The sequence below is a fragment of the Gracilinanus agilis genome, chromosome 1 (assembly GCF_016433145.1).
Source record: "Gracilinanus agilis isolate LMUSP501 chromosome 1, AgileGrace, whole genome shotgun sequence".
In the NCBI taxonomy this organism is placed as follows: domain Eukaryota; kingdom Metazoa; phylum Chordata; class Mammalia; order Didelphimorphia; family Didelphidae; genus Gracilinanus; species Gracilinanus agilis.
The window spans coordinates 379,919,344-379,943,234 of record NC_058130.1 but is presented as its reverse complement, the minus strand read 5'-3'; the positions used below and the strand labels follow the sequence as shown (position 1 = coordinate 379,943,234).

At 38.9% G+C, this 23,891-nt stretch overlaps 1 protein-coding gene across 1 annotated transcript in view; it reads left to right on the top strand.

Moving 5' to 3' along the window:
• The window catches only part of EGFLAM (EGF like, fibronectin type III and laminin G domains), a 261,725-nt gene that overhangs the window by 214,031 nt on the left and 23,803 nt on the right, over positions 1-23,891 (top strand). The window contains exons 17-20 of the mRNA XM_044681387.1: positions 738-854; positions 4,860-5,040; positions 17,361-17,384; positions 19,321-19,399. Of these exons, the coding sequence (XP_044537322.1) occupies positions 738-854; positions 4,860-5,040; positions 17,361-17,384; positions 19,321-19,399 (401 nt within the window). The remainder of the gene's footprint in view (positions 1-737; positions 855-4,859; positions 5,041-17,360; positions 17,385-19,320; positions 19,400-23,891) is intronic.

Genomic DNA, 23,891 nt, shown 5'->3' with positions numbered 1-23,891 from the left:
TTAATATGGACCCTTCAAGCTGACAAGTTGTTAAGTAAAGTGTTTTTCCTGCTGCTATTTTGGGTACCTCTTCTAATGAAGTGATGCATTCTATAGTTGATAGTATATTAATATGCTTATATGTCACTCATAGAATTTCCATCCCCAAAGCTCTCAGAGTGCTTTGAAGGGTGTCTCTATAGACAGTCACGCACAAACTTGGTTATCTAGCCCAGAGTTGAGAGAGTCTGGGTTGTTGTGAACCTGTAGGGGGAAACCTACAGGCTCATGAATATACATAGGGTTGGAAGAATTTATCTCGATGACATAGGAACAAAGGATCATAGATTTTGAGCTGAACTCAACCTCAGAAACCATCTAATCCAGATACCTCAAAGCACTTTGCCCTAGGTCACATGAGTACATTAGAAATAGGATTTTAATTCGGATCCTTTAGAACCAGAGTTCTTTCCATTGTTCTCTGAAGAAGTATTTTGAGGGTCTTAGCTACTTCTTCCATCCTAATTTGAGAAACCCATGACCATTACAGAATGGTATAAAAGTTTTATGGTTGTTCTAAAGAAAAATTTCTCTGGTGAGACTTGAGATTATCTGTATTGTCTATATTACTTTGTCCCCTAGTAGGCACAAAAGAACTCAGCATAAATAACTGGGATTTTTTTATTTGTTTATTATGATTTTTTCTTTATGATTATGATTTTTGTTTTGTTTTGTTTTCTCTTTAAATCTCATGTCAGGGAGCCTTTACTCAGATTAAATGCAACACTGATATTTTCATTGGTGGAGTCCCCAACTATGACAACGTAAAGAAGAATTCAGGCATTCTCCAGCCTTTCAGTGGGAGCATCCAGAAGGTACAAGTCTAACTTTATTTATTATTGTTGGGGCATTGTCTGAAGTCTTCATGGAAGAATTGCTCTGGGGTAGAATCTTTAGGATTATGGAATCAAAGAACCAGAAATTAAGGGGTGAGTCTCAATTGAGGCATGGCTGAATAAATTATGGTATGTGAAAGTAATGTAATATTATTGTACTTTAATAATGATGAAAGAGTTGGTTTCAGTAAAACCTGGGAAGACTTATGTGAACTGATACAGAGCAAAGTGTATAGAACCAGGAGAAAAATTTATATAACATTTTTAAGATAAACAATTTTGAAGCTTCTGAGCAATGCAATGACTAACCATGATTCTAGAAGACTCATGGTGAAGCATGCTACCTACCTCCTGATAAAGAGTAAGGTAATCAAGATACAAAATGAAAGATATTTTTTAGACATAGACAAAACAGGAATTAATTTTTGCCTGGTCTGTGCAGATGTGTTATAAGGCCTTTGTTTTTCTTTTTTAATTGGTGAGAGAGAGAGGGGAAAAGTAGGCTTTTGTTCATTAGGAAAAAATGAAATAAACACTTTACATGATTAAACATGTTAAATACCCCAAATCACATGATTATATCAAAAAATGTAGGAAAAAAAAAAACCTTTAACAAAATACGCTAAAAAAATAGAGGCATTGAATATCCATTTAACATCCCAAAAGTCTTGGTGCAATTTTACATTTAAATAAGATTTAATAAGTTTAAAACTGGACCAAGACTTTTGGGAAACATTATATATCTAAATGTGTACAATATTAAAAATGACTTTTAAAATATTCTCTCAACATACCACCTCCGCCCACTCCTGACTTATTGGAAGACCATGATGGTGTTGACATATGCTCTAAATGTACCAAATGACCCTGGGATCTTTCAAGAAGGAGGGCAGACCATCGTTAATTTGAAAAAGTCCAACACTGGGAAGGAGGGCAGAATAGAAGGAAGCCTAAAATCTATTTTTGGCACTATTCTACTCTCTGGTATTTCTCTTTGGTTTGCTCAGGACTCAAGCCAATTTATAGAGTTATTTTTCTCCCCTTCAGCAGTTGCAGGCTATCAATCATGTAACTGAGCTTATGAGAAATGTAGTTGAAGAAGCCTTGCAAAAAGAACTCAGAAGCCATTCAGCCATAAAGATCTGGTCCTACATGAAACCCACACACCAGCACCACTCAGTTCCCATCTCTTCCCTATTATGCTAGGCTAGAAGAATGCACTCTCTCTGAAGCTACAACTAATTCACAGGCATAGATTTACCAGAAAACCAAACCTAACATAAATAGCAAGCATGGGACAGAGACAGAGACAGAGATAGAGAAAGAGAAAGTTAGCAAATATCTTTCTCTTCTACATTTTAAAAACTTTGGGGGCCTTGGGAGGTGTCTTTGCCTCATTCCATTTTCCCTCTGAGTTCATTTAACTCAGACATTTGCTGTTCTAGAATGGCTACAACCCTAATCTTTTAAGAGTATAAGTATGACCATGTCATTCCCTCTACTCATTAAACTCCAGGGACTCCCTATCACCTCCAGGATAGAATTTAAAATCCTCTGTTTGGCATTCAAAGCCCTTCACAACCTGGCCATTCCTTGCCTTGCCAACCTTTTCCCATCAGTCTCACAGCACTCTATCTCCAAACTTTGAACATTTTCACTGGCTGTTCCTTTGGCTCAAATTCTTTCCTTTCCTATCTCTGTTTCCTGGCTTCCCTGGCTTCCATCAGGTCCCAGGTAAAATTTCACCTTTCATAGGAAACCTTTCCTGATTCTTCTTAATACTTAACACCTTCCTTCCATTGATTATCTCCTATTCTATATATCGTTTATTTGTACACAGCCATTTTCATGTTGTTTACCACATTAGATTGTGAGTTTCTTGAGATCAGGGAGTAGTTTTTGCCTGGCACATAGGAAGTACTTAATAAGTCTTTTTGACTGACCAACTGATTCCATATGTGGCCAAGCTAATAGCCATCCATCTCATTATTTTCTTTATGATTATCTTTTTTGAACGCATATTCAGCCTTTGCCTCACCCATCTAGTTTACTAATTCCTCCTTCCCTTCCCATGAGTCCCCATACTTTTGATTCCTCTATAAATTATGACTTCCTTAAAGGTATTTCCATATTTTTATTATTATTGACTTTCATCTGTCTTTCCTTTCTTCCTTCCCTCCTCATTCATACCCTGAAGTCTTAACCACCAATTTTAGGCTCTACCCAATTTCACAGTCCTTTACCTCCAACCTGTAAAGAGGACATTTCAAAAGACAAAAAGATTTTGTCTTTCTGTTAACATTGAGGCTGGGGGAAGGAGACAATTGGGAGTAGAAAAAGAAAAATAAGAGACACTCCCAAGTTTTCTCTCATTCTGAGTTATCTGCTTCCAAGACCCAAGCAAGCATCCAAATTCCATTAGGAAGTACCATTGTTACATTCTTGTAACCGCCACACATATAACTGAGTTCCCCAGAAAGATGACCCTACTTTCTCAAAGTAAATACACATTCTGTCCCATAGATGGAGAAATAGTGTTCACTTATTGGGGGAGAGGAAGCATCATAATTCAGAATTCACCTTTCTCCCTGGAAAATTAAAAGCAAGATAGGAAAGGAGAAACGGATGAAGGATATAAGTATCCAGGATTTCTGGGCTTTGTGAATAAACAAAAAATTCACAATATGAGTGAGAAAAAGACAGTGAGAAAGCAAACTAAGTAGACTCTGTAAAGGTAGATTGATAAATCATACCATAATGGCCTCCTGACAAATCTTCTTGCCTCCAATCCCTCCCTTCCCTAATTCATCCTTCAAACCAGTGCTCAAGTAATCTGATACCTAATGCTCACTGTGCTTAATTTACGGCCTCAGCCATCTCACAGGGAAAAAACACAGGCATTCCCAAGTGTGACTTGCCTTGGAAGCAGGCAAAATCATTTAAGTTCTTCACCAACAGCTTACAAGATGAACACTTCAAAACTATTTTCTCCATCTTCAAGTTGTTCTATTATCTATGTGAAAGTGGAATGGGATAATAAGGAGAGGAAAGATTAGAAAAGAAAGAAGTAATTCAGAATTTTCTCCCAACTTAAGATTTCTCTTACACCTTTCTTTCTCCTAGCAGTTTTCTTTGAGCTTCAGTTGCACCATCTATCTCCTCAAAAGCCTTCGGTTGTCTATTGAAAAAAATATGGACCCTTTTTCTTAGCATTCAAACCACTCTACAATCTGGCTCCTACCTTACTTACCCTTCCAACTTTATATGATATTATTTCCCTTTTTAATGTAACAGGGATATAAATGAGGCTTCTCCTTGTCTCTTTCTCTCTGCTTAGGCTGCCATTATCCCTCTAATGGACTGCACTCCATCCATTCCTTTAAAGCCCAGCTTAAATACCAGGTCCTACTTAAAGCCTTCTCTGATTCTCACCACCAAAATTGTTCTCTCCTGCCCACTCAGCTCCCTTCTTCCTCAACTTTTTCACAGGATCTTCCCTACACCTCTCCATTGTACTTATATTTTGCTTGTATCATAGTTTTTTGGTTAAAATGTTTCTGCTTCATTATATCACCAAATTTCTAAGTATAGGGTCTGCATCATCCCACCTTCATGCAATGATACTTTATACTGTTCCCATTGCACTATACACAGTAGATATTAAATATTTGTTGGGTAGCATTGAATTGTAGATTGGAAAGAGTTTGGTTTAATATCAGGAGGATAGTTACTTTGTCCTGATGCTTTATCATATATTATTAAATATATTCTATAACATATTCTAAAAACATTATCATTGGTGAAAATCTTAAGAGTATCTGTGCATTTCCACCAGATTAGAAGGCAATCTAATCTAAGCAGAGAATAGAAGTATTTATTCTCTGTGAAAGTCTCAGAAACCCTGACCTAAGTTATACTAAATAATGTTTTAGAAGCCTACCTAGAAGGCATCTGAATTCCTTCATTGCTTTTTCTTGTTCCAAGATTGTACTTAACGACCGAGCCATTCATGTGAAGCATGATTTTACATCTGGTGTGAATGTGGAGAATACCGCCCACCCTTGCGTGCGAGCCCCCTGTGCCAATGGAGGGAGCTGTAGACCCAGGAAGGATGGGTACGAGTGTGACTGCCCCTTAGGCTTTGATGGGCAACACTGCCAGAAAGGTAAACACCAATAGCATTCAAGTCTCAGCTTCATAGCTTGAGTAGGGGTATAACAAAGACATTGAACTACTATGGAATAGGTCTGTAATTTTCATAGAGTTGGAGCTATTGGAAGGAGGCATCATGTATGTGTGTCTCTGTGTCTGTGTGTCTCTGTGGAGTGCGTGTGTATGTCTGTTGCAGACCCTCTGGTCCATACACTGAAACTGGCTCATATGTATAACAGATAGAACATATGATAGAGCCCATACATCTAAACAGAGGTGTTCTTATATATAAATCAGTCCTGTCCAATTTCAGAAATGTTTTATTATTAAATATACTATTGACTAAATCAATATTAAATTTTATGTTAATATTCTCAGATACTTACAACCAACTAAAATTTCAACACTCTTTTTACTAGGATCCAAACATAAAATTACTTACATTTATAAACAAACCAAAAGAAAGAAAGAAACATCAATTAGAAGATACTTGGGGGTGTGGGAGTCATGTAGGTGGCTCAGTGGATTGAGAGCCAGGCTCAAGACTGAGATGTTCTGGGTTCAAATTTGACCTCAGGCAATCCTAGCTATGCGGCTCTGGGTAAGTCACTTAAACCCCATTGCCTAGCCTTTACCACCCTTCTGTCTTGGAACCAATACATAATATAGAGTCTAAGATGGAAAGTAAGCGTTAAAAAAAAAAGGAGATACTTTGGGGCCATTTAGTCATGGAGAATTTGATTTTGATAAGTAACTGCAAAAAGAGTTCCCTCTGGATTGTCTTTGTTTATGTAGAATTTTTTGTTTATAGCCTATGGGCTATTTTTGTATAAATGGGCCAGTTTCTCTCATTTATGGGTCATGGGGAACAGCTAAGAGAGTAAGTTAGCATTGGGTTTTGTACTTCTATTTACACATGAAGCAAAAGAAATTGTATGGGATGAAAATAAGTTTTGCAGCTGATTTGAAAAAGTGCAAAGTGCTCTGACTCTCTTTTCTTTTTCCTTTTTTTTAATCATAAGGGGGTATTCTATTCATAGGATTCTGTATGTATAGAACTATATAGGTTTCCAGCTTCTATTATCCACTGTGACATGGAATGGCAGATAGAGAAGTGGATGTTTTGGAAGAGAGAATGACAAAAACCATGGGAGATGGTAAATTTTGAAAGTAGGACAGAAATTTTGTGGATGGAATGCATTTTGAAAACTCCTTGGTAAACTATAAATGTATTTATCATGCTTAAAATGCCAGCTAGTGACATACAGCAGGGAAGATCAATTAGCATTTTGGCAAATTAGCCTCTCTTTATTCTTCAAGCCAGCAAGCTGTTTGTTCATCTCATAAGTTGTGCTCACATTAGTCTGCCATTAGTGAACTGTTGCTACGTGAAATTGTATTTGTTTAGCTCTTACAAATATGTTTGAATTCCATAACTGGGAACCAAGCTCAGTCTGTACTTTAATATGCAAACTCTAATAATCAAGGTCACCCCCAATTCCAGACTGTGGAAAGATCACAGATAATTCTGGATACAGATGACTTGGGATCGAATCCCATCTCTATCACGTACCACCAGTGTGACCACTGACAAGTCACTTAAAGTCTGTTATCAGCTCAGTTTCCTCATCTGCAAAATAAGGAGTTTGGCATTGATGACACTTAAGAGCTCCTCCAGCAAGAAATCTATGATCCTTTGGGGCTGTTCAGTGGAGTGTTACATGGGCTCTCTGAGGAAGCGTGTCTGGCTTAAATAAACAATTAGCCTTTGGAAGGGGCAGATAAACAAAAGCACAATTTATGAATCTCTTCTTTCTTTCCTCTTAACATTAACTGTAATACATATGATGTGTATTACACCTGTAATAAGTATATCATGCATATAAATATTTCTATTATGCTTATGTCATGTATGTATTATTTATATGCATAATTCCATATTAAGAAAGGGATTTTTGTAGATTTGTCTACAGGGATTGAGCCTCCTGAGAAAGTCAGAGAAACCTCAAAATAGCAGCTGAGATCTGCAGGGTGGCTATGGCCTCCTGGCCTCTGCCTCAGCATCTTCCAGCTGCCTGAAACATGGCAGGAGCAGAAAATGCATCTGTCTGCCCTGCTGTACAATATGTCTTTGTGTTTTGTAAGTGAGATGCCTCAGCTAGCAAAGTCTTCTTTTATCAGTTCACTATCACCAGGAGGGCTTGTTTATGTCGAGGACAGTATGCATCTCATCATTTAAGCATGGCATGGGAATATTAGTGGGGGTCAGGGTTCTGGCTGGGACTGTTGACAGCTTTCTTCCAGTCTTTGTACTACCTAACCTTCAAATGAACCATTAAAGAACCATCACTTTTAAATTGGTATCTAAAGGTTGGGGATACATAGGAAAAAATATTCCAGTTACAAAATTTATTGCTATTAGTGACATCTGGTAAGTTATTACCATGTGCCTAAAGTCAGTATTTAATAAAATACTTTTTGATTGATTAATTGGGAAAGAAGCTGTTTCATTAAAAAAAAATTCAGAATCCAAGAGAAGGCATTTAAGAGACTATCTACTCCAAAATGTATGTGAGTTGGAATTCCCTGTCCCTACATCAACCCACATGTGCACAGATACACACATGTTCACACACACACATACACATGCTCTGACAAATCATCATCCAGACCTTCTTAAATATCTACAGTGATAAGTTGCTTAACAATTCCCAAAGCAGTTCATTCCACTCTGAAGTTCTCTTCAGAAGATTTTTCTTATATAGAACCAAAACTATATGTCTACGAGGTCCACTTAATGCTCCTACTTCTGCATTTGGGGACCAAGAAAAGCAAACAGAATCCCTCTTCTGCCTGATACCACCTATCATGTCACTTGAACCTTTTTTTTCTTCAGGCTAAATATTCTCATTTACTAGCTGATAATGGAAAAGACTTATCACCATTAGGTTTCCCTCAAGGTGATGATCTCTTTAGCCATGGCAGTTGATGGAACAACAATAACAACAAATTTAAATGGCCCTCATTCCTACATGACCCACTTTCATTTGCCCAGTGGCAGAAGAAGGCCTAGTATGGAGGCTGTTAAAATCATAAAAATGTGTGCTAAATGAAAAATTCTACGAGACCTTTGTTCAATGACTGATGAAGGACATGTTACTGGAGGGACTCACCCATATCAAAAATGACATCCTCACAACAAACAGAACTACAAAACAAAAATAGTCACAACTAAATGGAAGAATGAGTCATAGAGATGCCGTGAAGAGGCAAACAAAAAAGTCAATGGAGTTGGTTTCATTGTGGGCCAAAGGTGATAGGAAACATTATTTCACAGGGTACTTGGTCATATCATCTCACACTACACATGCTATCCATATGCAAAAGAAATACCATAAAATCAAAAATTGAAAATGTGCCAGCATCTGTAGCAGAGTATGAAGAAAAAGAGGAATTCAAAGAATAACTTAAGATCTTCCAAACCAAGTCAACATACACTTTGATTATCCATAACTTTCATGCAAAGCTGGGTGCAGGGGTGAATAGTGAAAAATTCATGAGAAAATATAGTACTGATATAAGAAATATAAAAGATCAAAGACTTATAAACTACACAGAAGTCTCGTACCTAAGTATCATAAATAATTTTTACTAAAGAGGAATAGAAGGCTTTGTACATGTTGAAAAGCAAAACAACATGCATAAAGGGGAAAAATTAAATTGGTTGTATCTTAACGGATGGGGAAAATCTAGTTATTGAAATGGAAGCCATTGTAGAATCTACTATCTATGGTAATAGAAGCAAAAGTCAAACAATTAACATCAAGTAAGAAGAGAAGATAATGATAAAAAAAGAAGACATCCAGTTGCAACACCAAATAAGCCTTTGGTAGGGTCTCGTGGGGGGGAAGGAAAACAGAAAAAGGGAAGACATTGTCCATGTTTATCATGATTTCTACCAGCTTAACTGATATACAACAGTCCTCACAACAGGTGGAACAAAAGGCTCCAGAAACCACTTTAGACAGCAAACACTTTTCTCTTTTTGCCATGCTGAGAAAGAGCCACAGTTTATAATAATAGCACCACTAGTTCAGAATGAAAGCTCATTTTTAGAGTAATGGAAGAGGATGACCAAAGATTATGAGCCTCATAAAACAATGAGAAGTAGTGGAAGTGAAAAGAAAGTTTGCAAAAAACTTAACATGAGACATTACTAAGCGACAGTATTCCCCCCAAAAAACATGCATAGGTTAAACTGGCAGAAGGACAACAGAGATGGAAAATGGAAACAATTTGTAAATATTTATTACAATCAATTTTCATCATTCGTGCATTAGAAACACCACATTTTGGAGCCCTACCACCTCAAAACCAATATGCTATGTGAGGCAGTACATATAGTTCTAAAAATGAAATCGACAAGAACAGCTGGACCATATCAAATGCAGACTGAGGAAATCCATGCTCAGAGTGACACAATCTTGAAAGCATGGAGATTGTCTGATGAGTTATGTGAGGAAGGCAAAGACACTAAAATAATGGAAAAGGTCACAAACAATATTAATGCTCCCACCAAAATAGTCGAATGGATATTAAGAACCAATGACCCATATGATTGGCTTCTCATCATTATGAATCTTTAAAAGAATTATCTATAGATGCATATGGTATATTGTTGATGAAAATATGAAAAGGGGAAATGTCATGCTTTTTCAAGTGACTTCTTATGGCAGGGCACATCTATGTAGCCAAACAATTAAAAAGGAAATCCACGCTGGATAAAACAAAATTTTGAAAGCACTGAGGGATTGTTTTAAGGAGGGGAAGAGACGAATGGAATGGATGATATTTCTACCCCCAAAAAAGGTAATTGAGAGTACATCAATAACTATTGAACTATATGTCTACTTTCTTTTCTTTATAAAATCTTTATGAGAATGATTTACACACATGAGGGCATACTCACTGCAAATACTAGAGAGGAATAGGCAAGTTTTTGCAAACCATTTTCAACATTTGCAGTCCTATTGACAACAGTATGAAAAACACAAGATCCCTTTGTGTTTATTATTGATTAATTACCAAAAAAGTCTTTGATTGGAAATGAATCAAACACAGTCCTGGAAGTTTCTATTCTTCAACAAGTAGTCTTTAATGTATATGTTAAGATCATGCAAGAGCCATTTGCGGAGGTCTCACTTCTGTCACCAGTGGATTATTTTATTTTAGTATTTGTAGTTCAAAATCCCTTGATAGTTCAATTAAATTTTCTTTTTCATCCTTTGTCAATTCATTAGCCAAGTTCCTAAAAGACATATCAAAGGGACTGTGAATCAATTTAATTTATTAGAAATTTCAGGAAAATATTCACCAATCAGTTATTAATGTCAAAAAGACCTAAAACAGGAAAATGTTTGTACCTAAGTTACTTAATGTGGTTATGAAGAGTTCAAATGGATAAAGGATTCCCTAGAGATAGCAAAATCTTACAGATGCCCTTATTTACAAATGATACTAATTGCATTAGGTTCTAGAATATTACAGCATATTCAGTAAAAGCCATGAAATCAGTTAGATAATCGATGTAGGAAAAACTGAATAGATTAAAAATGCCTGTTGTCCATATTGTTACTTATAATTTGACTGAAGCCCATTGAATCATTACATCAAAATATTTATCTGGGATCTGCAGATGGACAATGACTTGGGTTCAGAGTTGAAAGAGCAGACTGGATTGCATTTAGAAAAATATGCAGTGCCTCTAACAATTCTAAGCCATTCCCCAATGCAAAAACCTGTTTTTTAATACAAATATCATTTCAGCGATGCTATATAATTGCAAATCTTGAAAAATCACAGTCTCTGAAAAATCATTGTTGTGGCCAGTCATGGTGACACACACCTGCAATCCTTGCTATCAGAAAAGCTGGGATTGGAAAATAGTTGGGCTTGGGAGTTCTGAACTGCAGTGGACTAGGCTATTTGGGTATCTGCATTGGGTTTGGTATAAATATGGTGACCCTTGGAATCAGGGACCACCAAGTTGTGTAAGGAAATGTGAACCAGCCTAGGTCAGCAAATGGAGCTGTTTATAGCTCCTGTGCTCATTTGAGTGGGACCAGGGCCACAAGTGACCCCTGTACTTCAAGTCTGAAAAGAGATATTTTGAGATCCAATCATCTCAAAAAAGATTCAAGTTTTTAGATGACCCTAAAAGTCAATGAAAAGATATACAGTGGGCAAAAATAGACCATAATATATTTCCAATAATGATCTTCAAGCAAGAAGCAACATAAAGGATATTATTTGGGAAATTCACAATCAGAAAAGGAGGTTGGTTTTTAATCATGTAGGAAGAGCAATGAATAACATACGTACAATAAGAGTGATCCACTAGTGTCCAGAAAATATTAAAAGATTTAGAAGCCTTCTGCACATTGGGCAGAGATTCTGCAGAGGAGCTATAATAAAATATGAGCAAGGATAGCAAGGGATAAGGAGGGATAAAAGAGCTGTGGCCTGTATGTATGGAATGCATACCCACACAAGTGAAATCATAGATCTCCCTAAATATTGCCTAGGATGAAAATCTTTATTCTTGGTGAAGAAAATAAGAGTTAAAAAAGATCTGAGTAGCTTTCTCTCCTCTCCATTATCTATTATCATTGCTTCATCAGTGGCAAGCAATCCTGTTCCCTTAAAGATCATCTTTCCTTCCTTCCTTCCTTCCTTCCTTCCTTCCTTCCTTCCTTCCTTCCTTCCTTCCTTCCTCTCTCTCTTCCCTTCTCCCTATTCCTCTTCCCTTCTTTTTCTCATTCCTCCCCTCCCTACCTTCCTCCTTTCTTTTTTGTTTCCTTACTTCCTTTTACTGAACATTTACATAAACCAGTATGGAAGAGAAATGATAATGCAAAAGCAAAGCAACAAGCATCTACTTACTTATGTGCCAGGCACTATACTAAGTGCTAGAGATAAAAATACAAGCAAAAAGACATCTCCTGCCCTTAAGGAACTTACATTCTACTGTTTAGATAAATTTTGGAGTGGTAGACTTGAAGCCAAAGAGATTTGGGCTTTAGTTTAGGCTTTGATAATTACTAATTGGGTAATCATGGGGAAGTCACTTAATTTCTATTAGCCTCATTTTCTTCATCTAGAAAATGAGAATAATAATACTTCTAGTATCTATCTCACTATGAGAATCCATTGAGATGCAAAGCATCTTGCAAACCTTAATATACATATATTCATGTGTTAATGCATATGTGTGTGTATACACATAAGTATACATCTATATTTAACAGCGCTCAGTTATTAAGCAAAACAAGGATTGTTAGAACATATCCCAGATCTTTGAGGCTAAAATTTGGAAAGATAAGGCTCTCCCACAATATAGCTTTGGTATTGTTCTCATAAACAAAATCTTGAAAGTAACCACTGGTCTTACTCAATGGGGCCCTCTTATGTGTAAATGTCTTAAAGGTTTGAGGGGTTTTTCCCCATTTTTATCTAGTGACCAAATTGGAATTCAGAACGCCCCATGTTTGTTTACTATTTAATCCCCAATAAAATCTTAAACAACAAATTATAGCAGTTACCCACCCAGTGGAAAATGCAAACTACACTAAAAAGACAAGCAAGAGAGATGCCCTCTTGAACAAGTTAGATTCCTCATGGGAAGAGTTTCTCGCATTTGCCTCATACAGCATCTAGCATCTGAGAGGAATTTATGTCTCCAGGATGAGTAAGCAAACTTCTCATCCTGTCCTATAGTATAATAGCTATAGGGAACCACAGACAGATAATTAGGAAAATCCCAAACTTCTCTACAAAAGGAGCCCACTAAAGGAGACATACTACAGTTGATTCTCCTTACCCTGCCACCCAAAAAGATCATCTTTGGGAAAGGGTGTCTGGGAGCCAGAAACCAGAACCTAAGTAGGATCATGGGATAGGGAGCAGGCATTCCTTGCCATCTAAGTCTGTTTCTTCAGTTTTCTGACAGTAGTGTAAGCAGGAGTCCCCACCACCCCACACCTCTGGGAGGTCCTGTGGATATGTGAGTAAGAGGTTCTTTTAATCAGAAAGGACTTCAGGTTCCTGGTACATCATTAAGTTAGAGCAGTGATTCCTAAAGTGGGCACCACCACCCCCTGGTGGGTGCTGCAGCGATCCAGGGAGGTGGTGATGGCCACAGGTGCATTTGGGGGCAGTGAATAACTGTAAGGGGGTGGTGATAGTATGTGACAGGGGGTGTTAAGTAATATTTTTTTCTGGAAACGGGGCGGTATGCCAAAAAAGTTTGGGAACCACTGGGTTAGAGGTATATGAAGTGAACAAGAAAGATTAGCACCTTCAGAGTAAGGGCTTGCTGAGCACTTTTTAGGGCTGCTCATCCTTCTTTGATGACCATATGTCCCCCAGCTCTCACCTGTGGCTCTAAGAAGCTGTAGCACATGTCGCAGCCAAACTCTGGTAAACCATCTTGGCAGATAGGCTAGACCAGGTTGAGGGTAATCATCAGGTCTCAAACCCATCTGAGAGTTAGGGAAGTGTCTCTCCTAGGCATGTGAAAACTTCTCTAGGTGGAAGGGGCAGATGAGAACAATTTGTTCCAACAGCCATGCAGGCTTCAGAAACAGGCACTGTGGAAAGCTTCGAGTTTGGTTAGACATCAAAGATGCCAAGTGAATCTGCTACATCCTAGATCATTGCTGGTCATCTACACTTTTGTCCTGCCATGATGACTTTGATAACTGTGGAAGAGAGAATGAGGCTGATGACTATGCAACGCTGCCTCACTAAGATCCAATTTATGCAGGAGTCAAAAGACATCAAGGGTGATGTCCTTTTGGTCCTCTTCAAGTACAAAGGGCAGCAGCCAACCAATCAACATCATCAGACATCAAGACTAGCCCAATTAAAACTGTATATTTTCTATTGGACTCACCTCCTACCTGAGCCTTGCCCTATCCCTCATTTCTTAATTTTTAAGAATTTACCAATTCCCTTCCCTTATATAAATTTGCCTATTCCACGTCCTGTCACAAGGTATTTTCTAGGTGTCAGAAAATGCTAGTTTAAGAGGTCACTCTAACTGGATAGAATGCTCATCTTCTAACAAATGGCTTTCTAAGACCAAAGAAATTAATCTAAAAGTGAGAAAGAAGACAGATTTATAGGCAAGTAGGCCAATCAGTGACCAAGAAGAGCTTCCTCTCAGAAGGGATGCTCTCAAATGTTTGCAACTGCCAATATGGTGACTCATCCTAGATACTCCTTTCCAAACATCTAGGTTTTTCAAATTGTGCCAAAGAACTTTTTAAAAAATTTTTAAAAATGATTTGTTTTATTTATTTAATTTTAATTTTTTCACATTATTTTATTTTTTATAATCTTTTTCCATGGTTCCATGATTCATGTTCTCTCTTTCCCCTCTTCCCTCCTTCTTCCCAGAACTGACAACAATTCCACCATTTTATACATGCAAGGAACTTCAATAAAGCCATTTGGAAGAGTTGGGCCACTAGTTGAGCACTGGGTCATGAGAAAACAACCAGAATATTCACAACTCCTTTTGGCTTTTCCATGCACATCAGAGACCATTTTTTGAAGACAGCTTAGAAGCAGTCAGTATTCCAGAGCACCACTAGATGGGGGTGTTGCTCCATTGGCTGCTCCTAACACCATTCATTCAGCCAGCTCTTTCATACTGCATTGAAGTGAATCAGAAAGGCAGTCTTCATAACTGGCTCCAGTGCAATGCTCTCTGTTAAAAGAATTGATCATTTCCTAAGCAGTACTGATCCAGCGCAGTCTTGGTATTCTTCACATGGATAATGGGTTTCCAGTTATATTAAGATGGTCTTTTTTTTAATGATGATTTCTTAAAATTGAAAATGTAATGCAATACAATGAGATGGTAAGGAAAAGAAGCTTAATAATTATTACTGTAAACTATAATGAGCCAAACCTACCCATAAAATGGAAGAGAAATCTCTGACCTAAAATTCTAACTTCTCCAATATTTTCTATAATACTGTTTTTATACTTTATGTTATGATATCCCCTTCTATAGATCATATGATCTAACCAGAGTTGATTATTGCTCGTCCTCTGCTCTTTCCATCATCTGTTATGAGGATGAGTAAAGATGACAGCTTGAAGAAACCCGGAGCTGTCATCTATACTCCTTCTCATAACACATCTGACCCTTTACTCATTTTATTTCCTATATCCAGAATTCTCTCAACTCCCAAGCTTTTGTATTCATATGTCCAGATATGCCACAAGTCTATTGAGTAGTTTCATACCACATTTCCTGGTATAATATGCCTATGCACAAGGTATTTTTTTGGTTTGTTTTTTTGTTTGTTTCTTTCTTTCTTTCAATGTAGTAAAATAGGGCAGGTTGGTGACCCATTGGATAGAACATCAGGCTGAAGTCAGGAAGACTCCTCTTCCTGAGTTCAAATCTAACTTCAGATACTTCCTAGCTATATGACCGTGGACAAGTCACCTAACCCTTTTTACCTCAGTTTCCTCATCTCTCAAATGAGCTGGAGAATGAAATGGCAAACCACTTCAGGATCTTTGCCAAGAAGACCCCAAAAGGGGCCACAAAGTGTTGGACATGAGTGAAAACAACTAAATAACAACTAGGAAGAATATTTTCCATGCAAAACTCAAACAGATAATTAATTATTTTACTCTTTTTTTAACAAAGTCACTGCTATATCTTTTTAAACAAATGAAACTTCAGGAATGTTTAAGTTAAAATAAGAATGCTAAAATAGGGGAGAAGGACCACAAACACTATCTTTAAATATGGTGTTTGGAAGAATTAAATTGATTTTTTGTGGCTACAAGGGACAGAATTAGAATTAATGGGTGAAAGTTGCAGAGTGGGAGCTTTTGTCACAGTAAAAGGAGTATTCCTATTATTTTGAATTATTCACGATTAGAATGAGCTGCTTTATGAAGTTGTGGATTCTCTGTCACTGGAAGTATTTGGGAAGAGGGGAGCTGACTGACCATCACCCAGGGATATGATAAAGAGAATTTCTACATTGAGTGGGAAGTTGATAGTTTCAAAGATCATTTCTAACTTTGTTAATTCTATGAAATAGCCAACTTGCCTAGTGAATTTTAAATGACTCGATTTACAGAAATGTTAATTATACATAGCTCTGCAGGAGATAATTCTAAGGCCTCTTCTAGCTCTAAAATTCCATCATTAATCAGTGATCCATCACATCTAGTGCATACAAAGCACATTCCTTAACCACATTATTTGTACTTAAGTCCTAGTTTCCTAGTACTGAGCCCAGAATATATAAGTGCTTAACAATTACTTGGTGATCAGTTGATTAATTGATTTCTCCCTTTCATGTCAGAAAAGAGTCCAGGTATCCTTTGTTCCCTAGAAAATTCATTTGCTTTTCAGATCATTTTTGATACCTAAGAAGTCAGATACAAAAAGAGGTCACTGTCTAAGATTATTTTTTTCTATTGTTTGTTCTCCTTTGTCTTTTGTACTTTCTCCATATACTAAGTTAATTAATCCTTTTTTAAGTTTAACAAGAGCTCAGCCATAAAGGATTCTTTGTACAATTCAATTCACCTAATATTTTTTAAACAAGGAACAAAGCTTAAAGGTTAGAGGGATTTAGTCAAAGTGAAAGCAAAGCATGGAGCCTTTGGTCTGCTAGTTGAACATAAACTACCTGAGGGCAGGAACAATTTTTATTTTGGTCTTTGTAGCACAATGCCTTGCATGTAGTAAATGTTTAAAAAATGTTTGTTGAATTGAATTGCTAGTAAATCATGTCCAATTAACTTAATCTCTGATATTGGGATTTGTGAGTTGGTTCCCTCAATAAGCTCTCAAGTCTTACAAAAATTGCTTGGGTTATAGCCAGATCTAGGATTAGCCAGGAAAAGGAAGTTTCTAACAGTTTCTGTTAGGGCTGGAGCTCAGCATTGCCTACACTAATGGCATCCAACTCAAATAGAACTGGATCCCTGTGGGCCACATGTTGACTTAGAAAACCACAAATTAACATCATCTATGTGGTATTGTATTTTCATTTATTTTGTTAAGCATTTCTCAATTATGTTTTAATCTGGTTCTGTCCACACTTGAGTGTTGGGGTCATAGACAGTGACTTTAACACCTCTGATCCATATGGCAGTAATATTAGAGCTCTTGCCTGGGAAATCAGAAATAGGACTAGCTGGTATTACATGGGCTACATTCCTCAGAATGACGATATTACAATGATGTTGGTTCTGACTCTTCTTATTTTGTTTAATGCTGGCCCTGGGCAGAGTGTGGGAATTACTGCCTCAACAGTAAGTACATCAGGTTCCTCAAGGAAAAAGTTATTTGTGAAAACTAATCTCATGGTTCCCCAGCCCTCCACCCAGTAAACTCAAGCACCCTCCTGCTTGAGTCTGGGCTTGCCAAACCCAAATCCTAACTTGGGATCAGCTCTCTGGAAGCCAAATTCATAAAGCACTTCTACCTGCCTATCTGTACCAATGGAGCTGCCCTTCCCACTTCTAGAAGATCTAAGGGAGTGAGCGGAGCCTTCCTTCCTAAAGAGGCCTCACTCAGAGAGAACATATCCTTGCCTCTGAGGAGCAGAACTCAAGGAACAGACTGCCTTGCCTTTGGGGATCAACAGACAGCTGAGCTCCCTAATCCTCAAGCCTGCATTTTTGAGCCTCTCTGTACAGGGCTGGTGTGTGACAAGCACGTTCAGACCATTTAAAGAAGTCCAGGAGAAGGTCTCTTGGCCCTGGGATCAGTCTCCCTGGCCAACAACAGCAGGGATCTGGCATGGCTGTAAGACTCACCCTGGGGGTAAGCCAGAACTGGGCAGGGGCCCCTGGGTTTATGTTTAGTGCAGTTCATTTTAGAGGATTGGGTCGGAGCCGGAATATTCTTGCCTTCTTTTCTTTCATCATCAATTGTCTGAAACAAGATGCTTGTGATTCTAAGTCCTTTCTTTTTTAATTTCCTCCTTCAGCCAGTCTCTCTCTGTGTGTCTCTTTCTCCCTCCCTTCCTTTCTTCCCTCCCTTTCTTCAGTTTCACTTCCCTCTATTCCCTTCCCTTTCCATCCTTCTCCTGTTTTTTATATTTTTCTTTCCCTTCAGCCTCTCTCCATTTTTCTGCCTCTCCTCTAGGTCCTTTCTTCTCCTTCCTTTCTTCTTCATGCCATTCTGTAACCTTATTTCTCTGTTTCTTCTCTTCCTTGACCACCCATCATCTTCATTTGCACTATTTCTGCTCTCCATTCTTTTTTCTACTCTTTTCCCCTTTATCAGCTTTTTTGTATTTCCTCTTTGCTCCTGGATTATTTTCCCTTTCTTCATCTTTCTTTCCAACCTCCCAGAATCTCCTATCACTGCCTGGGTGGATGCTGTGGGTCAAACTCCCACAAAGGACGTTAGTACATCCCCCAACCACCCACCCACCCAGATCTTTTGGAAAACCTGTACTGGTTCTGTTGTCATTTCCATAATCACGCCACCATTCATTTAAGACATCCTTGGATGGATTCTTGGGTAGATTATTTTCAAAGAAAAAGGCCTAATAGGCCAACTGGGGATTATTTTCTCTTCCTGCCTGGGAGTAGAGCCAGACTTTCCCCCAGATACTCAGCATGTGGCCTGAGACCTGCTCCTTGACCTCAAAGAATGATTCTGAACAGGCCTGGTTTTGACAGATTATATGTAGAGCACTTGTCAGAGAGACAAGCTCTGCCCAAACAGTGGTCAGTGACATATCCAGATTGGTGGCAATCAGCACAGCACCATTTGGTTAAAACTGATTAACCTAGGGGGCAGTTGGGTAGCTCAGTGAATTGAGAGCCAGGCCTAGAGATGGGAAGTCCTAGGTTCAAATCTGGCCTCAGACACTTCCCAGCAAGTCACTTGACCCCCATTGCCTACCCTTACCACTCTTCTGCCTTGGAGCCAATACACAGTATTGACTCCAAGATGGAAGGTAAGGGTTTTATTTTTAAAAAAAATTAATTAACTGATAGGGAGTAAAAAGCAGTCTTCTGCTGAGAAGAGGAGGGGCTGTTGAGTTGCTTAATGTCCCATTGCCCCCATCTGATTTTGTGTGTGTGTGTGTGTGTGTGTCTGTATTTTCCCACCTTAAGGTTGACTTTGGGGTCTATGTTATGGGCACATTGACCCAGTGCCTTTTGTGAGAATTCCATAGAATTCCATCTCTTGACTCAATTCTGTTTTGTTTTGGGTTTTTTTCTCCCCCAGCTATCACCGAAGCCATTGAGATCCCACAGTTTATTGGCAGGAGTTACCTCATCTATGACAATCCAGATATCCTCAAAAGGTATTGCTTGTCTACAGTCCTTCATTTCCTCTCCCAGTTGCCCTCTTTGTCTGGACTTTTCTCCCTCCTCATCTCTGCCTTTCGGAACCCTTCGGTCCCTTCCAGACTATATTCAAGTGCCACCTGTGGGATGTTCATGGGGGCTTTCCTAATTCCCCCAGTTGTTAATGACTCCCCCAATGATTTCATATTTATTTTGTACCTCTTTTGTTTCTGCTCATCTCTGTAATCATTTCCCACCAATAGAATATAAACTCAAAGGCAGAGACTCTTTCTGTCTTTGTGCCTGGCTGCCTGCAACATAGTATGTTCTTGAATGAATTGTAACTGAATTGAATTCTCCTACTGGGGAAATGATAAAGCTTCCAGGGATTTCAAGGGCTTTTACAAAACCTCTATCATAACTGCCTGGTTAGGATTCTAAAATTATCTGATTAAGTCTTATCGGGGAAGGGAAAGTCTCTTAACCTTAAAACAAACAAACAAAAGAAAAGGAATCTCTGGTCTGTGAGCCTAGGGAAAGTGGGAACAGAGCCTTGCACTGCTGAAATATTTAGGCTCTGGCCAGCAGCAGTAAGCTTAGAGAAAGAGGGAAGCCAAGGTCATGTATTGAATCCATCTCTGGTCCCAGGCTGGAATTGTCTTCCCAAATCACACTACTGACCACTAAGGGAACTGGATGAGAAAGCAGGAATGATGGAGCTCTAAGGGAGAGACTAGAAAAACAAGGGCTGAAGTCCTAGCATATACTACTTGCTACTAGAATTATGTGTGGCAGGAGCAATTCCTATGGGTTTGGGACAAACCCATGCACACCCTGTTTGCCCAGCACCATCAAGGTGCACCAAATCCTCTGCTTTGCTTTCCTGAGCCCATTCTCCCACTTCTGTCACCTTGGTGGGACCCCTTCACTCTCCTTTCAGACTCAGAGGGCAATCTGCCTCTGCCATGTACTGGGCCCAGATCTTGACCCACAGTTAATATATAAATAACAGAATCCTAGATTTTTAGAACTGAAACTCTCTAGTCCCATCCCTTCATTTTACACCTGAAGAGGAAACTGACTTCAGCAATGCCAAAATGACTGGCCCAAGGTCACACAATTAGAAAATGGCAAAGCCAATATGAATCTTTGGACTCCAGTCCCTTCCAATATATGAAATGTCACTTCTCCCCAGGGTTATTAGCATTTTACCACAAAGTATAAAGGTAAACCAAAGGTATCATATTTCCATGGTAGAATTCAGTGCAATTTTGTGAATGGCTAGGAGACATTAGAATTCTGAATTAGCCTTTTGTTCCAGAAATACCACAAAAGATTGTTACCTCATCTATCCTGAAGGCTAGCAGTGGAAGACCAGCCTATTTGTTCCCAGATTTTGCCTCTGAAGAGATCCTTTAAAGGATCAACTGTAGATGCCACTCCTTAGGAATCTGCCTTGGCTTGTGGTTATGGCACAATGAAGGGTCCATTTGGGGTCTGTTGATTTTCAGACATTTCTTCTACTTCCCTAGAACTCAGTTTCTTAATCTATAAACTGATGGAATTGAACTAGAGATTCTTATAGGCCAAATCCTATGATGCTAATGATTTTGCCTTCTCCGATCAATTAAGAGATCCCCTTAATGTGCTTACTAATGAATTTGCTTGAGCCATGTATGAGGTTCGACTTCATCTCCTCTTAAAATATAGATAGCCTCTGGGACAAGGGAAATCTAAGGAGTTCCCAAGTCCCTCCCCCCTCTCTTTCTCCCTCTCTCACTCTCTTCTTATTCTTTTCCTCTTCCTCCCTTTTCTCCTCCCTATCTCTCTCTCTCTCTCTCTCTCTCTCTCTCTCTCTCTCTCTCTCTCTGCCTCTCCCTCCCTCTGTCCCCTTCCCTCCCTCCCTCTCCATCCCTCTTCCTTTCCAAGCCCATTACCACTACCTAAATCAGTTTCTTAATACTCCTCATATGGAATATTCTGATAGCTTCCTGACTCATTTGTGTCCTTCAGTCCATCTCCTTTTAAATTAATCCTTCACATCAATGAAGAAATGTATAGCTTTGATCATTGCAGCTCGCAAAGAACTTCAGTAACTTAGTCAGGAAATTGTTATTCAGTCATTTCAGTCATGTTTGACTCTTTGTGACCCCGCTTGGAGTTTTCTTGGCAAAGATCCTGGAGTGGTTTGCCATTTCCTTCTCCAGCTCATTTGACAAATAAGGAAACTGAAGCAAACAGGTTAAAGTGACTTGCCCAGGGTCATAAAGCTAGTTAAGTGTCTGCAGCCAAATTTGAATTCAGATCTTCCTAATTTCTGGTCCAGCACTCTATCTACTATTCCACCTACCTGCTTAGGCAGTAAACTTGGGTTCACACCTCACCTCAGATACCTACTAGATGTATGGAAATCAATGTCACACTTAGCCTGTGAGTGCCTCAGTTTCCTTATCTATAAAGTAAGGAAAATAACTATACTACCTATAATGTTAATAAATCTTAGAGCATTATACTAATGTGCTATTATTATTATTATTGCATTTAGGGGGCACAGTGCTGAAATCAGAAAGACTATCTCCTTGAGTTCAAATCCAGCCTCAGACATTTACTAGCTGTGTGGCTCTGTGCATATCACTTAATCTTATTTGCTTCAGTTTCCTTATCTGCCAACTGAATCAGAAAAGGAAATATCAAACCACTCCAGAATCTTTGCCAAGAAAACCCCAAATGGGGTCATGAAGAGTCAGCCTCAACTGAAATGATAGAACTAGAACAAATTCTTGTTGTTGCTGAATAAAATATAAACGTAGCTCTCCAATCTGAGTCTAATCTTCCTTCCCTATCTGATTCCATAGCAAAGTCTTTATACCCACTATATCCCAGCCAAAATGAGCCAAATACTATTATGCCCTCTCTTGATCTCCCCTCTCCAGCATTAATTTCTTTCTACACATCATCCTATAGATCCAGAATAACTCCTTCAGTCATTGAAGCATTAAGAACTCCCTGTGTGTACATAGCATAGTTCTAGGCATATGGGCAGATTCTCCCACCTCATGAAACCAGTAAGCTCTTAGCAGGATAATTGCTAAGGATAATGGGTTGTTGTGCCACCCAATTTTACTTAAACTCTTTGTAGAGTGGCAGAACAGTGATTGATCTTCAAGGTCCACAGTCAGATCCTCATTGGAGGGGAGAGGAAAGGGGGAATAAGATGAGGTTGCTTTGGAATAGAGCAAAGCATCTTGTTGTCATAGGAGCACAAAAAGAAGAGCACACGGGTCCTTTTCAGGGACAGAGAGAAGTGCAGTTGGGCAAAGAGAAGAGGATGTAGAGGAGTAAAATGGACACAATGGGAAAGGGGAGATTACACCCAATGAAAAAGGGCCTTGAGAGTGCCAAGTAAAGGAGTCGGAACCTTACTTGGTAGGAGATGGGGACAATTTTATTTTATTTTATTTTGCTCAACTAACCACAATTTTATTAGCCTCAGCTAACCAGGATCTGAGCAAATGTATTTTCTGTCAATGTAAATAGGGCAGTTTAAAGGGAATTAGGGACAACTGTGTGGCTCAGGGGATAGAGTTGTGGTCTAGGAGTCAGAAGAACTTCCCTTCCTAATTTCAAATCTAGCCTCAGACACTTCCTAGCTGTGAACTTGGGCAAGTCACTTAACCATGCTTGTCTCAGTTTCCTCATCTGTCAAATAAGCTGGAGGAAAAAAAAAGACAAACCACTCCAGTATCTTTGCCAAGAAAATTGCAAATGAGGTTCTGAAGAGTCAGGCACAACTTAAAACAACTAAAGAACAAAATAGAGAATTAACACAACATGGTAGTGGGGAAGCAGAACAAGAGCACAGTAGACTCTAAGCTCTTAGAGGTACGATTCTAAACCAGTTTTTCTTCTTTGTATTCCCAGGACTGAGTGCATAACAAGTATTTCCATTCAATTAAGAAACATTTATTGAATTGGAGTCACCGAGATTGATGGAAGACTAGTCCTTGGCAAGGCTAGGGCAGGAGGAACAGTCATTCAATGACTCCTAGGGGTCAGAGACTTTCTCCCAACCACAGTCCCAGAATTCAGAGCTCTCTTTGCCTAAGCCTAGCTCTTCTGTTCTAGTTTATTCCATTGCTTCCTCCTCTATCCCAATTCCCTATTCAACACTCCCAGATTCTAGGAATCCAGAGTCTCTTTTTATTATTCCTCTCTTTTCCTACTTCTCTTCATGCAGGTATTACCTTAAGCCCCTAATTAAGGCTGTGTTGGTGAACCTATGGCACATGTGCCAGAGCATGCTGAGGAAGCTGCTCCCCTCCCTCTTTCCAAGAGTGCCTAAGGACATTCTCATATCACCCGCCCCTCTGCCCAGCAGCCCAATGGGAGTGCTCCTCCATCCCTTGTCTGGAGTAAGGGGAAGGCTTACTCCAGACAAGGGAGGAAAGGAAAGGAAAGGAAAGGAAAGGAAAGGAAAGGAAAGGAAAGGAAAGGAAAGGAAAGGAAAGG